The 17,951-nt window shown below is 39.8% G+C and overlaps 1 protein-coding gene across 1 annotated transcript; it reads right to left on the bottom strand.

The window, feature by feature from the left end:
* Positions 1-587: 587 nt before the first annotated feature.
* On the bottom strand, positions 588-15,477 carry LOC135494565 (putative glycerol kinase 5). Its single transcript, XM_064782660.1, has 12 exons — positions 15,341-15,477; positions 14,608-14,767; positions 12,902-12,995; positions 12,339-12,508; positions 9,883-10,014; positions 9,467-9,604; positions 8,872-9,006; positions 8,215-8,341; positions 7,895-8,050; positions 6,377-6,584; positions 5,878-6,011; positions 588-5,226 (listed from the first exon to the last, which is right to left on the bottom strand). Exons 2-12 carry the CDS (start codon positions 14,761-14,763, stop codon positions 5,006-5,008), a joined length of 1,671 nt encoding a protein of 556 aa, XP_064638730.1. The 5' UTR covers positions 14,764-14,767; positions 15,341-15,477; the 3' UTR covers positions 588-5,005.
* Positions 15,478-17,951: the final 2,474 nt, after the last annotated feature.

The raw sequence follows: 17,951 nt of genomic DNA, 5'->3' as shown, positions 1-17,951 counted from the left end.
GGAACATCATGAGAGGTACCGTAATAAAATGAACTTGCCGGGGGGGGGGGGGGGGGGCCTCTCAAAGCTAATGCTGTTTCATTTAGATGAGGAATTTGGAAACGACACACCTATCTTAGCCATCCTGTTGGTATGTGTTCAGGGGAGGATGCAGGACAAAGGAGGGGTGCCTTCTGTAAAGAGGGTTGTTCAGGCGTTCTTTGTGACGATTTACCACATCTTGAACACCAGAGGTACTCTGACTGTGACCTCCCCTCAGTCATAGGTGTAACCTAGTCAGGGTCAGAGGAGTGGATCCAAAACTTGATGGTAAAGATGACTTACCCAAGTTCATGGTTAATTTAAAAGAACGATAACTCTATGGGGAGGGGGTCTTTGCCTAACCCTTTTCATTCACTCCTGGAGATAAGCAGCAAAAAACTTGAGGGGGCATCTCGTAGTTGGAGGGAGTTGATTATTTTCTCAGCTCGTAACTTGCATTTTGAACTATCTGAGGTATACACTCGGTCCATAGCCTTCCTTGGTTTAACGGTAGGAAACTTGAGGGTCAACATAGTCAATGGGAAAATAAAGAACATAGCACTATATAAAGCAGTAAAATCTTTATTTAATTACAATATATTCATCTTAATTACAATAAATTTACACTATTTCAGTGTCCATTTCACCTGAAAGAAATGCAAGCCAAAAACCAAAATATATACTCCCTAAATAATTTGTACGGTTAACCACCAACTTTTCACCAATCTTTTACTGGTGGAAATTTCGTAATCCTAAAATGAAAATTGGGACTATATTTAATGCTGAATCAAACAAGACCCAGAGCCATTACTGAGCATTTGAGTCACTCAAAGATACCCAACTCAACCACCTGCTCCTACCTTTTATCCCCCTTTAAGATACAATCACGATAACTCAGAAAATTCAATTTTTCCCCTGAAAATAAGGATTCAAAATATGATCCTAAACCTAGGTAGCACCCTACAATTACCACGTTTCAAACAATCTTTTACCCAAATATACAATCACAAAAAACTCGGAAAATGCAATTTTTTTTCTGAAAGTAAGGATACAAAATATGATTCTCCTACAATTACCATGTTTCAAACAATCTTTTACCCAAATATTCAAAAATACGATCTTCTGTAAAGAATAAACTATAAGGGGCCACATTCTAATTGGATGGCTCCAAATCCTAACCTTAAAAAGTGCCCCACGAAAGAGTGACTTAAATCACTATGACCTGCAATCATGATCACATGCAACAAAAATTGCTTGTTTGCGATGGTCATTACAGGTGTCTGTAGCAACCCGCATTCAATATAGAACTCAGCTATTTCCAATTTAGACTGATATACAAATAAAATAAATGTCAAGTTTCATCAAATTCGTATCCATGACAACTGCACTTTTACATTGTGGAGAACAGCATTTTTATTTACCTGGACCACCAGTAATTACAAACAGTGTATCCCTTTAAAAGACTCTCAATCAACACTTTCTTGTTTCGTCATTGATTGCACTTTTAAAAGCAAATTAATAAAAACATTTTTACATTATTTCCACCAAATGGTCTCAACAAGTCCACAAACAGTTGAAAGCAAACTTAAAGGCTGTGGTTGAATATATTTAAATAATTGGCATCAACTGGCAACAGCAGCAAGACACATAACAAACTAACACCAGTGAGCTTGGAATACGTACATATACATGTACCGGGTAGTACATGTACATGTACATGTACCTGCATTAAATGTACATGTACGTGTATTAAAGATACATGTATAAATGTACATGAGCAGGTACAAATGTACATCAACATGTACAAATGTACATCAACGTGTACATGAACATGTACAAATGTGAAGTGGGAATGATCGAATTCTGGCAAGAAAAGCACTATAAATTGTTCAAGGTATCATTGGAATTCGAGACTTAACTACCTTTAAATCTAGGGTGTAGGCCCCTTGCAGACAAGTGGTTTTTGTTGCATGACTAGTCTGTGGTCAAAATCACTTGTTATCCATGTGGAACAAAATCATGCATGCTACATCTTTGTTGCACATTGCTGCAACAAAAAAATTAGTATATTTGTGATTTTGAAAAGCGATCGACTTTAGATATTGATTGATGTCAAAATAGTTCATGCTACATACTCTGAAATCAACAGACTATATACTCATCCACATGGTAACCGGAAAAACGCCGACTGACCGACCGACCGACCGACCGACCGACCGACCTACCAACCCAAGGAGTTTCGTGTGATATATCCAATCCACGATAGCAGGTCATGTGAAATGAAATTGTAAACAAGCGCACGTGCGCTGTTCAAATGACAACAAATGCATATTGCGCGTTGCAGTTCATGCATTGCATCGGTCGAGACACTCGAGTAGAAAAACTACAGTGCATAGATTAGGCCCAAATCATGTTTTTATATCCACCGACCATGTAGACAAAGCATATCTTTAGAGTATCGTTATCAGTTCCTTACTGCGTGGGCTCGTTTTCCCGGTATAATTGACTGAAGATGCTGCTGTCAGACATGTCGGAATCCATCACGTCCATTGCGCTGGGCACTACACAGATACATGTGCTATAGAAAAGCGAAAGGGATACTGCATATGACGGTAGGTCGGTCGGTCAGTCGGTCGGTCGGCGTTTTTCCGGTTACCAGTAGCATACCAAACTTAAGCTACGCTACGCTACGAGTATGCTACGCTACATAAATCTCAACTTAAGCACACATAACCTACACTAAAATATATCAAAAATATAGTTGATGATATTTCTACACCCCGGTTCCTCCTAAGAGGTGAACCATCAAGTGAAATGGTCTGGTGGTCTACCTACTCCACCCTTGTATCTATCAGGTCCAACTCAATCCAAAAATAGACAGCCTGCGAAAATCAAGTTCGGCCAGTTTGAAAAGACCCTTCTCACAGGCAATGTATGTTTGCCATGGAATAAACGTACAAATATACAAGCTTATTCAAGTAATTTTACTTAAAGCTGTCCATGTCTTCCAATGTTCATGATAGTTCGAATGCTTTTGGTGATGACTTGATTTAAAACATGACTGTTATGTTATGGTAAACTTACGCTGCCTTTTCAAAATGGCCGAAATTTATTTTCGCAAGCTGTCTATTGTGGAGGCTGCAGCCCACCTCTATATAAAAGTAACAGTGCTGCCACCACAAGATGTGGGATTTCTTGGAACTATAAAATGGCACAAAATCTGTCACAACTCACTGCTCTGTCATAGATGCACAGCAAGAATCCTGCTGCAATAGTATACACAACAGTAGAACATCTCTATTAAGAACAAACTTGCACTAACAAATGCTGTCCTTAATGGAGCGGTGTCCTTACTATACAGGTCAAATGAAAATGATCAAAATGGGACGAAAATCAGCGTCCATTAGAGAAAGGGTGATGCTTATAAACAGAGGTGTCTCCCTTTGGGAGGTTTCTTTGTGACTTGATAAGATCTAAGACTACATGAAAATAATAAATGATATTCAAATATCCTAGAATACAAGATTATGGTATGATAATGATATGATTTGAATAAGTGGTAGATTTACAAGAAAATTTAAGGTACCATACTTAACCCTTTGGCTCCTGTGACCAATGTAACGCTATGTACTGAGATTTTTTACCAGTTTTATGCAAAATAACGTGAAAATACTTTAAAATATTGTAGCTCTTTCATTATGCATCCCTGATGAATAAAACCATACATTTTTGTGAAGCTGATTACCTTTGCTATCAATTGGCGTCGTTTCTGGGTATCAATGGGTTATGAGGTAATCAATAATCAATATAAATCAATATTTTCGGATTGATTTTTTTGATTTGAACAAGTATATTGAACTGTAATTGATGCAGTTACAACCCGTAAATGATCAACGTGACTTGATTTATAACCTTTGGCTATTGTCGATTACTGATTGATCGAATAATACAAGACAATATTAATTCATATACTAATCAGTTTGTGTACTGTGACGCTGCACAAGCGCCAATCAAACTTTAGCGCCCTCTGCTAACTATTAATGAAACTAAATCTAGTCTTCTGCAGATCACCAGGGACACGAATACACCGTACAATAGTGTCCAACGTGTACCGCATGTTCTATACTAATGCATTAGTATGGGGACGATATATCGTTCCTACAAGGTATACGCGAGACAAAATATAGGGACGATATATCATCCCCTCTAGGGAGGCAAGGGGTTAATGCTTATTCATAGGACACTGACGTGTAAGGATGAATCAATGCTCCCTAAATCTCATAGAGCTACCCCACTAAAAAGATTTATTTTTGGTTTAAAATTCCACTCCCAAGTGCTGTCCTTAATAGGAAGGTTTTCCGATTAGGGAGGTAAAATTGAATGGATACAACAAAGAAGATTCCTTAATTGAGGTGTCCTTAATGGAGAGGGTGACCTTGATAGAGCGGTGTCCGCTAAGGGAGGTTCCATTGTATTGAATACAAGGCAAAGTCGCACTGCCCAACGGCGTTAAACAGTCCACTGGGATTTTGTGCATGGATAGTTATAATTCAGTATATTTACTTCCTCTTAGAGATTCCTTTTGGTTCATATCACTGTTGTCGACCTTTTGCAAAATTTAAGCACTTCAATTTCTTCCAATATCTCATAGTGTCATTTAGGCTCATCTTCTGTGTGACGTGCGTTTTGTTTTCCTGAGACACGTCACATATATATATTCTTTGATAAAAATGCCCGGATGTGCGCTTTTCTGTTTTTAGTAAAGGCACTTTTACTCATCGATAATGTGCCAAATATGACAATGATATATTTTCAATTGGCGCGGACTAATTTCTGTGTTTGCTGCCGAAATTTTATGGTTCGATGCATTTGAGTTGATATTTTCACAAGATTTGTGTTCACGAAATCACGAAAATCTAAAAAATAAACCGGTTCGATCTTTCCCCAGTTTACAGTAAGTATTTCTGATAGAAATGATCAGACGTTAATCTCCAAATCCTGTCATGGTGTTCATTGTCTCCAGAGGGCGCTTCATCCGGTTCTCCTTCTCGATCGGATCGGCGAACTTATACCAGTGCATCGAGCGTTTGATAGCGCGCTCCCACTGCTGGATGGTCGGACGATATTTATCCCAGTTTTCACGAGGTTCGAAGCACGTGCCCGTCTTCCTAACACGCTTAAGTTCTTCTTTGTTTTTCCAAACTTCTACAAAAGAAGAAAAGCAAAACTGAGGAATTTTCTACAGAGGATTTTTACCAAGACGCCTTTGACCAATTCAACTCTTCATTTTAGAGTGAACCCCTCTATTCATGACACCCTTGAGACCGACAAGTGCTTTATTACAGGGTCCAATTCAACAGAAAGGATCAAATTGGAAACAAAAGAGTTGTCCTTGATAAGCAATCCGCTGAAGAAAAAATGGGCACTCACACCATGATCACCACAAAAAAACACAAAACTTGGAAACACCTGAAGCAGTCTTTCCCCTGAAACAGTTTTCTGGTTGACAACAACGTCATGAGTGGACAGCAGGAGTACCACCTTACAACTACAGATGGCGTTTGTGTAGTTTCAGGCCAAAATTGATAATTTTGGAGGCTGCTATGGCTAATTGCAAGTATAGATTAATCCATACTTTCTAATTGTTAGAGCACAAAACAAACAAAAATAACAACAATTATAATCTACTTTTTCCTTTTGAGTGGTAAGCTTTATTAATTGATGCGACCAAGAGAAAAAGGGAAAACTGACAAGGGTGATCCATTTTCCACTACAGTTGTTCCGGATTCAAGGATGGAGAGCTAGATTATGCTGCTCAACCATACCAGCATGCTGCTCAACCATACCATCACTTACTTGTGGCCAAACCAGCCAAGAATGCAGCACCGAGACTGGACATGTCAACGTTTTGTGGACGGTCAACTGGCTGAGAAATCAAGTCAGCAATCAGTTGAAGAATGAAGTCATTGTTGCATACGCCGCCATCAGCCCTTGAATAATCAAAGAAAACTTTAAGCTTGGTTACAGGTGTCAACAAGTTTTTCGTATCACTGTCATTTGTAACCTTTACGCCCCCCGTTTCGGGAATGGACTCTTCTAATACATTACCTGGATAAATACATAGAGGGAAACGGGGGTGAAAAGGTGAAAGTTTATCTGGGCATTTCATAAAACCTCCCCGAGGTGAATTTTTATATCATGTCCTATAAGGCGAACTTATATATTTTTGCTTTAATCCATTCAAAACTGACATGACTGCCTTATGTTAGATCCCACTTTCTTAGTTTCATGTTTTGTTGGATATTGGGTTCTTGCCTGTCACCACGGCATCAACAACGACAACAACGACACCAACCTGATATAAGAGAGTTTCAGATTTGTCTCCATCAACGCAGCTTCGTATAAAAGTTTGAAACGGAAGGCGACAGATTCTAAAATGGCGCGGAGGATGTGAGGTTTACGTGTTTTCGGGTTGATGCCAAATATGGAAGTGCAGGCTGTCTCGTCGTTGATTGGAGCTTGGAGTCCGTCGAAGGCAGCAACGAAGTAGACTCCTCCAGAATCTGAAAAATAAACATAAGTTTAATTGCCTTTGGCCTTGAATTGTGCACATACATGAAACGACCTTGAAAAATGTTTGTTTCTCAATCTAAAGAGGTCATACTGGTGTAGAAGTAGAAAATGTCCCCCTGGAAAATGTGTCCGGCCCTATTGCATTCTGACGGATTATGGTATAGAGATCTTATCTATAGACATGATAGAGGCCATAGTAAAATCAATTGTTTCCCGGACATTCTATCCTAGGGACATTTCAAACTTCTACACCAGCTTTCTGATAAATACCCAAGACTGAGCTTAAAGTATTGTCGGGGTTTTTGGGTTCAACAAAACATGAGATCACCAGATCTCTCCATTAGTCCATAATGGTTTCCAATATGCCCTCTAGATGGCAGCTCTGTCTAGTCAAAGAGGTGAGGACTGGCATCTAAGGGGCAGGAGATGCCTGAATACCAATCTACAGCATGGATTCCTTCAAATACAGACCATTGATTTGAATGGTTTGGATTTGAATGATTCAGATTTTGACATTAGCCTGAATGGATAAATCCAAAGACAAATGACAATGACAGAGATAAAAATATTTGAATGTATCAACTAACACATTCTATGAGATTATAAGGAAAGATTCATTTCAAAACAAACGTAACGAAAGACCTATTCAAAAAGAGAAAATTGTAAAGCATTATATCTTTTATTTATATCATTATCAAAGACTTCAAGTTTTGCTAGACTAATACTGTATTGATGCAATTGACCTGTCGGCAAAAGGTCTGTTTTACATGTAATTGGCATATGTAACACAGACACACCACAGCTGGCTTAATAGCGTCAACAGAGTACTTATCATCTAGACTGACTTATTGATAGAGTTCTATAATAGAGAGCGGAAAAAGATTATCAAAAAAAAGAATGATTCAGATATGATAAAAGCAAGACTCAAAAATATCAAAATCAGTATTTAAAAATTGCAGATGAATTTTCAATGAATTGTTTTACCTGACTCCAATAAAAATCTAACAAAGAAAGAAATGTAATATTGTACTGTTAAGCCCCAAATTATACGATGGACTTGTATTTCGGTCCAGCCCGTCATGTAGCCCGAAATACTGATCAGTCTGATGTGACGTCATGGCACAATGTAGGTAAATGCAAAATGGAGCGCATGACCTGACTTCATCGCCACAAGCGACGCAGAACTTCCCGTTCTGTAGTGTGATCTGTTTTGGTTGACATTTGAGCTCCAACCTTGCAGTGTTTCATGAGACAACCAATACGTCCAGTTTGGTTTCAATTCCTTAAACGTAAGACCAACCTTCGACAGATTCTGCAATGTCTGATGTCTCCTTCACATCCTCGTACAGCCCCATCTTCTTGGCCCAATCTATCACAGTTGCAGTATCATTGGCCGACCCCTCTGCCAGGTAAACGACCTCCGGTCCGATCTTCCAGCCAACCAGAGGGTATAGACCTGCAACAATGAGATATCAAGTTATTTCAAAGCTCAGGGAATTTCAAGGAATGTCAAAATATAGTTCAAAGAAAAGTTACTTAAGGGTTGGCCATTGGGCACCACCACTTTGGCTGAACTTGAAATCCTGAAGCAATTAAAACTCACTCAAGGAAACAACTCACCTGCTATGGAAGTGTGTGGCTTATCACCAGTGTTCAGGTCGAGGAATGTCCCACTACCCATGGTACATTTCACGTCACCGACTTCGAAACAGCATTGACCAAACATGGCAGCCTGTTGGTCGCCAACCTGGAAAATATTCGAACACTTGACCACAAAATCTAAAGAAAATTACCTGAAATTACTATGAAATGTGGAGTTGGAGACCAGACTGCAGTTCATGTGGCTCAAACCGCCTCCTCAAGGAAAATTAGAGAGGAATACTGGCCATAGGACACCATCTTGACCACAAAGCTCTTGGGCTCGTAATTGTCTGCAGCTACAATAGCTAACGAGCCCCCAAGGATCCTTTGAGACTCTGATGAGTATAATACCCCCTAGATGTCAGCGCTATAGCAAAAATGTGAGGCCACAAACTCTACATGGTAAATAAACTATCATTTAACTAAAATCCAGATGGAAGCACTGTTGTTCTCACAATTTAGAAATTGAGAATCTAGAGAGTGCACCTAATCGCCTGACCTCTGATAAAGGCTTGCAGCAAATTGTCATGTCACACCACCCTCTGGTGAGTGGTCTTTTGGCGCTTGCATGCTCCCAGCCAATGATTCATAAATGACGTCGTTATTACGATATCCATCGATGGAGTCGAGCCTTACCACAGCAGTTATAGGAATGGAAGCTCCCAAGATCTCGGGCGCTATGTTACAGAAGAACCCACTTGTGTCTTTCACCGGTGGAAGAATCGACATTGGAATACCAACAAGGTTGCATAGAATCGAACTCCAATCCATCTGAAAGAAAACAATCACAATCCTAATCCAAATCGGTCTCATGGGATGACAATTTTATAGTTTGCATCATTATGACCCTCAATGTTTTGACCTTGCTCCAGTCTTAGCATTCTGAAAACACGCCTCAAGACCTTGACAAAGATTTTGTCTTCCACCAATTGAAAAGAAACAAACTGGCCATCTTTTAGCATCTTAAACATTCAAATATGGCTTACAGTTATTAACTGTTTCTGCAAAACAGTGACTGACACTTACAATTGCAAAACAGTGACTGACGCTCACAATTGCAAAACAGTGACTGACACTTACAATTGCAAAACAGTGACTGACACTTACAATTGCAAAACAGTGACTGACACTTACAATTGCAAAACAGTGACTGACACTTACAATTGCAAAACAGTGACTGACGCTTACAATTGAGTAAAAACAAACCAAAAAATGCTTTCCTCAAACTTACGATAAAAGGATCGAACATTCCTGTCCCACTAGCGAAACTGGCATCTGTCACGTGTATCTCACCGCCAGTCATTTTCCATAGTAACCAGGTATCCATGGTTCCAAACATTACCTGACCTTCCGCTGACCTCCGACGTAACTGAAATCGAAATAGAACGATTCATGTGGAAAGAGCAGTTTTGGTATCAAAGCATTTAAATACATATGTAGTTGGTGAACTATACTTATTTTCGTGTATTCTGAAGACTGTTACTCAATGAGGTTTGTACTTTGCTGCATACATTAATATTTATGGGACCCACCGTCATTGGGCCTATGATGATTCCCCATCGATGGAACGTCCATGGGTTCAGTGGATCTACCATGGGCCATCATAGATCGATCCATGGACACTTTTGCCTGCGTAGAAGGACTTACATTTATGTCATGGTCTAACATCCACAGTAATCTCATGGTGACCTGTTGTATTGTGAACTTGAGTATACTCGCGGAAAAGAAACGACGTTGTCTTGTGAAGAAGTGGAGGAATTTAGACCCGCCATGGAAGCCCTGCAAATAAAAAAAGTACGGAAAGTTCAATAAATAAATTGTGTGGAATTTGCTTGTCCTGGTGGCTTTCCTTTGTTTGTTGGCAATAAATGAAACAAAACGCATTTTGTGAATGCATTTTTAAAAAGAAATAAAACATAAATTTCTTTTAGCTTATCTTCAAATTGCTAGTACAAGTCTGTGGTCGCGGCAACAATTTGGGACTTCCTGACAGGTATTGACCAATCACAAGAGTGCTATCATGCTTGTTTGGCACAGACAGCACAGCCATGATAACATACAGGGGTTTTGATTGGTCAAAATCCTACATGATTTCTGTTTGAGGAAAGTGGCGAATGTTCTCTCTGATTACCATACACTATGCAATCGCAATGTTTAATTTATCATCATTATCATCATTACCGGCGTTGTAACCCTATTGGATTTTTGCCAGAGGTATGGAGTCCACTATAGGCTACTGTCCACCTATATGGGATCTTTTACTTGCCCTGGCATAGACACTCAGGTACAAGGGACCACGGCTTTTAGTCTCATCCGACAGACCCTCAACTATTTCATACGTTAATGTATGTGTTGTGAAGAGCCAGGAATTTTAGTTCCTTGAATGTACAGTCACGTCACAACATGGAAGCCAATACTAGCAGAGAGATTATGCTTAAATGCTATGTCTGCTATGGAGAGTGTCTGTGTCTTTGAACCTGCTGATGTGGCCATCAAATTGTCGTGCCACGTTGCCACAATTCACTGTCATTGTTGTACAGTTAAAATGTATGTCAAAGTCAATGTCAACGGCATTGTGGGGTGAAAATATACTGATAGGCCTACTTTTTTAAAAATAGGGCTAATTGCAATATCAATAACGAATGAGCTCATCACCAAATAATCATGTGGTCTTTACAATTATGTTCGAATAGCCCACAAAACATGTACATAAACTGATAAAGCCAAAGGTAAATCCCTTTATAAAGAAAAACATGATACACTTTTAAGAATTAAATAGCATCAAAACCCTTATAATCAGATCCCAGAATTATGTAGTCGTGACTTGTCCATTTCATTTGATATCACTCTGAGCGCACAAATCACTAAAGGAATTGAGTATTCAGCTTGTCAAAAAATGTCAGTCTTTTGCCTTGATCATTGTATGGCATTGTGGGGCTGACCGCCCAGACCACAAGGGAACAACCTTAAAATCTCCCACTTTCAACTTGTCCTCTTCAATGTCAATGTAGCGGAAGTTGTGTTGAAACACCATTCATACTGTACCCAGCTTATGCAAGAAACTCGGATCACTTCTGAGGTCATCACAAAAATGATTTTTATTTAGCAAAAGTCACTTTATGACTTGTGCCCTCAGTGTGACATCACAAAAAAGGACACATCTCAGCTACATGAGTATGGGATTTGATAGATTCTGAATGATGATTTTGAATTTTGATGCTATTCAATTTTTAAAAAGGTATCGTGGTTTTTTTACACCTAGTATTATATGTGTCAAATACATTATTTTTCACCCTGATTTTCTCATGGATTTCATTGCCCACAACACGCCATAAAGGGATAGATTGATGAAATACCAGAGAGTTGAACATTCAAAAGAAAACCTAGTTGGGAAAGCCTATGCGGTATTTCTGGTGCCTGTATTGTCTACATTTCAATAGGACTTTTAACGCCCACTAATAACAACGGTGTCAACGTATATTGATAAATTAGTCATTAATGTACCCCACCCTATCATATTCCTCGAAGTCATTGACATTGGATTAAGTGGTTTCACTGAAACACTGTTACAAATATTTATTTCTGCTTGATCAATTTCGATGATATGCTAATGAAAGGTAAGGTGATGGCTTGCAAAGACTACCATTCACTTTTGACCTATCCGACTATAAAACCAGAGGATAAACCAATATAATGACGACCTTCCCATCTGGGGTGAGTTTTTCTAAACTAAATTTACTACCAATGCTGTAGTTCTCCTAAACAGAACTAGGAAAGCAACCCTATTTTAATCTTGTTGCTTCTATTAAGGACAACCTCTCTATTAAGGATAACCTCTATTAAGGACAGCCTCTCTATTAAGGACAACCTCTCTATTAAGGACAACCTCTCTATTAAGGACAACCTCTCTATTAAGGACAACCTCTCTATTAGGGACAACCTCTCCATTAAGGATAACCTCTCTATTAAGGACACTAGTTTTGGTCCCAAATTGGTTGTTACCATTCAATTTGACCTCTCTAATCAGGACAGCTCTCTATTAAGGACAGCACTTTTCAGTCCTGAGGGTGTTCTACTGTACATAAGATTGGAAAGCTTTTTACCTTTAGAGTGATTGAATTGTTCCAAGACTGGACATATTCACTTGCACGCAGATCTTGCCAAGTGATGAGGTTGTGAAAGGGTTTCCCCGTCTCTCTGTCCCAGCAGATGAACGTGTTTCTCTGTGACGTCAGGCCCATACAAGTCACCTGACTACTAGATATGCCCGCATCTGAAAACAGCAACTCGTACTAAATGATCAACGCAGTGTCCAGAGGCACGGCACCTGTATTCTCAGATCAAAAAGATGGGGTACAAGAGTTCCTCAGCGCATGATTTTTTTAATTTTATGCAAGTGCTTTGATGATGAGAACTGCAACTGTTCTGTGGAAGGCGACTCGGCAGCCTACAGTTAGGCAATAATGCCCTTGAAATAATGCCATTGGTCCTTTAAGCAAATGCTTCTAGAGTGTGCCCTTGAGTGAGTGTTCTGGAGTGAATATCTGAATAAAACTGGGGTCAGTTGCTCCTCTCAAATTGACCCAAAGATAAAATTATATATGTATATAATAGTTCTGAGCCGGTAAAGTAAATTGCCACAGGACACAAATGCCTCAAGACCTACCTCTAATAGCCCCTTTCATCAGCTCACAAAAATCTTTCCACAGGACCTTGGGATCCATCTCAACGTGGCCTGGCTGAGGATAATTTAAATGTACCTAAATTGCCACAAAATAAAAAAGGAATCAGAGTTACCATTTATTAATTACCAAATTATTCATTTTACCAACAAAGATAGTATGATTATTGCATGCCTCATGATTAACATTAAAGTGATACTATGATGTCATTTACAACTTTGCAGAAATCTGCCGTTTTTAATTGTTGATCACAAATGTAAAGCTCAAATTTTCCATTTTTGATTAGATTTATTATAAAATCGCTGAATGTAAACCACCCCGACCGCAAAAATGTTCATGTTGTGACGTCATCAACGAAAACGGCGTCGAAGCCAGCCGTCCGGGCGGGATTAAACCATCAATTTTTAGAAAATGTGCATTTCGATTCGAAAACCTTACCGATTTATGAGAAAGTGACGTAGTCATTTGTCAAAAACAGCTAAAACATTATATGGTGAAATTTGACACGAGTTACCCTTTAAGACCCAATTTATCCCCATCAATTAAAGTAAAAACCAAATTTATGCACTTCTACGACAAGATCTGTGATTATTCTATGCCAATTAAAGGCCAACACCGTTAGTTAAACATTTACAAATAAAGCCTTATTTATTTATTTCTCCAACAGGTCCTTGATTATTCTATGCCAATTAAAGTAAAGTCCCCATCTGTTCATTTCACCAACAACAAATCTATGATCATTCTATGTCGCACTGCATACTGCCATCACACAGGGACAAGTACAATTCCCCACCTGACTCATCTAAGCCGACTCATGCATAACTGCATACAATATTGACATTGGCAAACATACACACTGTCACTTGCTGAGAGTGCATTCTCTGCAGCTTTAAATCAAAGCCAACAGGGTCTTTGTTTTATGTAGGTCATTATATCAATATGGAACTGGTTAAAGGCTAAAGAGCACACATGAGCAATGAGTTATGGTATGTGATGATTCCTAACACACTTATCATCAAAATGATACAATGCATGATACACAATTATCTTTAAAATGACATACCGGGTAATCATCTTTAAAATGACATGCAAAACACAACGCATGATATACAATTATCTTAAAAATTACACCTAATGCATCTCTTGGTCCTTGGATTGACGGCATGAGACATGGACTTCAGAAATACATTATTCTCGAAAGTTTTCTAGTAAAGTCCAATGACAGGTTACTTAAAAAGGACTGAACATGAAATCCTGAAGCAATAAGAACTTAAAATTGTCATTTACTTCTTTAGAAGGAGTTCCAATCGCTTTAGGATTTCAAGTTCTGGCCGAAATGGTGGTGTCTCAGGTCAACCCTTGAAGTTTTCTAGTAGAGAAAAACCCTTCCCCAAAGACAAATTACTCAGTAAAAGGAAGTGTTATTTAAATGAGCGCTTTATTTGTTAAACTGCATGGCTTTAGTTGCTTCTTAACACTCTAAACTTGAAAGCACTAATCATCATACCTTTTTGAAAGATTGACCACAATATGAGCCTCCCTGTCATTGATAAAACTTCTCATGGTCATCGTCCCCACATCTATGCCAGGATATAGGATTAAATGGGTTCATCTGAGGGCAATATAGTCCTTTGCTATGTAGGCCCTTTATCAACACAGTGCCAATGGGAGCACTCTGACATCATCTTACCTTTTTAAAATATTGGCCCACAATATGAGCCTCCCTGTCATAGATGTAACTCCGCATGGATGTCGTCCCCACATCCACTGCCAGAATATAGGCAGGCTTATCAGAGGGAAGCTCTTCATATTCGTCTTGTTTGTCGCTGTAAGATACACCTGCCATTTTCCTGAAAAAGTCATAAGACATAATTTCTGGAAAAAGAAAACTTCAGGGGTCTTTTGTTGAAAATGAGTATTGTGAGTCACTAATTTGGCATTGACTATAACTTAGCGTATTCTCCTTCAGTCGAGTCAAGTAGACTTGAAGTTAAAATGCCAAGTTACACCTAATGCCAAGTTAGTGGGGGGGGATTTGCCCCCTCTGCACCCCACCTTGGGTACGCCCCTGTACACTGAGTCAGTTTGTGTGAGCTTGTGAGAAAGCCATTTAGGGTGAGTAAAGACAAGTGTGATGGACTTACTGTCAGAAGCTAGCTTCCTTTACTACGGAGAAGGTTAGCTCAGAATGAATGCCCCTGATGTTTTTTTTTTCTTTGGTGTATTGAGGCAGGGGATACCTGATTGTATTCGGGACGAAAAGTTTGGTAATGGTACATCTGACATGCATGCAGGTAAGCCAATGCACATGTAGATCATGTATGTGTATGATGTGCATGCAAAATTACTAAAAAATAGCAAAATAACATAAACGCAGAAAACCCGGCAAAGTTCCTTAATTTTCGGACAGGCAAGCAACCTACGTGTTTTAAACTTCTTCTGGAGAAGCTCTCTTTAAACATAGATTACTGGATTATTCATTAGAGGTGGAAATAGCGCAGTATTTGTGCAGAAACTTGTAAAAAAATCAACTTTTGCATTATTCTGCCATATTTGTATCATGTGATCGGGTATCAGTCGAGTCTCGCGCAAGCCAAATCGTTGTGCAAGTCTCTAAATCTGCGGCACCACATTTCCCGAGGGCATTGTTTATGGTTCGCCTATATTCGAGGCAGAATTTCCTGGAAACATTGTCCCTTTTTCCTTAGTCATCCGCTAACCCACGGAAGAAGACAAATAATAACGCTCGAAAACACTTACATTGAGTGATCCGATATAAACAGCAGGGAATTCAAGTGTTTGCAGATAGTAACAGTTAGAACACTGCAGTCCTGACACAACCTCCTTGCGCATGACCGGAACTATTTATCCACGTCGTTGCTTGAATATTATCGCTGCTTTGGAGAATGCAGTCCTGACTGGCCAGAGCCACTTAGTACGCCTTACACTCCTGTAGCAGTGGATCGGCCTCGTCACGTCTCCTAGGATGACGCAATGGAATGGCCCGGGAATCTAAGTACGCCTGCACTCAGAAATACACTCCGGACCCAATGGGTCGGCCTTGTTCCTCACCCTTACCCTCCCATAAGGAGACCCAATGAGGATGGCGAAATGGACTGCTCAGGGAGTCTATCAAAAAGAAATGAAGGAACCTCGCTATTTATCGCGTCTGAATTGACGTTTAGGTATTTACTCAAAGTTTTCCTCACATTTTATTCACTTCAGTTTTAATTGGACCGACAAATATAAGCTAGAAAGAAAAGAGAAAAGACCTTTGTAAAGAAAGAGTTCAGCTCGAAAGGGGGCATTTTCACGCGGTGTCCTGCTGGTGTGCAGCATGAAAGTGGTGTAAAACATGACCGACATTTTAGCGGGCATGACCCGGCACGCTCATGAAATATCAAAATAAATAAGTTGACGCCATTGAACCATTCACCATAAATTACATTGGTGAATACACCCACTTATACAAAATGTTGTTATTCCTCAAGGACACTAAAAAAGGTGCAGCAAATTCAAATCGTCGCTATTATTGAGGGGCGGCCTTTTGTACCCCACTTTTTCATACTCTGGCGCAGTCATAGTCGTGTGAAGAGGCGGGCCTACCGATATGCTTGAATCATGCCTGCTTTGGATTCCTGACGGCTCGACGGTCACGTGGCATCGCGAAACTGCGGCGGACCTGTGGGGACAAGGCTGTAGGGACCATTATTTTATTGCGATGGCATTGGGTGAGGTCAAGTCTCGAGTAAAATTGGATTGAGCAAAAGTTGAGTTTACTTTTAGTTAACATGAACTCTTTACCCCAGGTTCAGGTTAACTCTGAGTAAACTCGGAGTATACTCAAAGTTAACCCAGAGTATACTCAAAGTTAACCCTGATATAACCCTGGAGTAATTCCCAGTAATTGCCTTACCAGGAACAGATTCCATGAATCCTGAATCTGAGAATCTATGTATTAGTAGGCTACATGCAGTATACCAGTTTCATGCTTCACACAGAGCTGTCCACAATACTCAATAGATTTATTTGAAGATGGATAAGGGGAAAAAGAGATTTCGTTGGACTGAAGAGAAGATGCTGTCCAGTTTGAATTACCTCAGGGAGAACCATAACAAGTTCAAGCTAGCAAAGAGGCACCAGACACTTATTGACTTTTTCAATGATGTGGGTGCTCTCTTTGATGTAGCAGGAACTGTTGTAGAGAACATGGTAAAGAATCCTCCAGTCATGGTACTCCTGGGAAATGCCATCAAACTGATCATCTGTCAGTCGCAAGTGCCGGTGTACAGGCTCTTCGCTAAAAGCCGGCCTCCTGGTGAAGTTTTCTCGTCTTTCTTGGTCGGCAAGAGCTACTGGGACAGGCATAAAAAACATGGCTGACAACTTTTCACCCTACAGAACTTTACTCAAGACTTGACTTCTTCCCAAGTAAACTCAGAGTTAACTCCTAGGAGTTTAAGTTTACCCTAATGCATTATTCAATTCAGTTTTATCAAAGATGGCGGCTATGCTTGGGTTGAGTAAACCCTGGGGTATAATTTGAGTAAAACTTTGCACAAATCCAGAGTTTACTCTAGGTAAACCTGAAGTAAACTTTACCCCGGTTGAGAAGTCAAATATCGGGTATACTGGGGGTTATCTTTACCCTAGGGTAAAAATCTCAGGGTTACCTTTACTTTACTCGAGACTTGACCTCACCCACAGCTAACCCCCCGTCGTTGAACAATAGGATATTAGTAATTCCAATGTGGTAGGAAAACATGTCCTCGGATAGAGTGACTCGGGGACGAAGAATCTGTTAGGTGCTTTTATCCCTGAGGTATTTCAGATATCTGATCTACTGGGGCCCTGCGGAAGCGACTGTGGCATGCACATATTGAATTCGGGGCCTCGGACTCCACCTTTATTTATCACTAAGTGAAATAAACAGAGACGGGGGGGGGGGTTAAATTCCCGATGGCCAGTGTTAAAGGACACTAATGGTGGTTGTCCGTGGCTGAGCTGGTTGTGACAACACCGACATATTGTGCC

Source organism: Lineus longissimus, chromosome 10, assembly GCF_910592395.1.
Source record: "Lineus longissimus chromosome 10, tnLinLong1.2, whole genome shotgun sequence".
Classification (NCBI taxonomy): domain Eukaryota; kingdom Metazoa; phylum Nemertea; class Pilidiophora; order Heteronemertea; family Lineidae; genus Lineus; species Lineus longissimus.
This window is presented reverse-complemented; position numbering and strand designations above follow the sequence as displayed.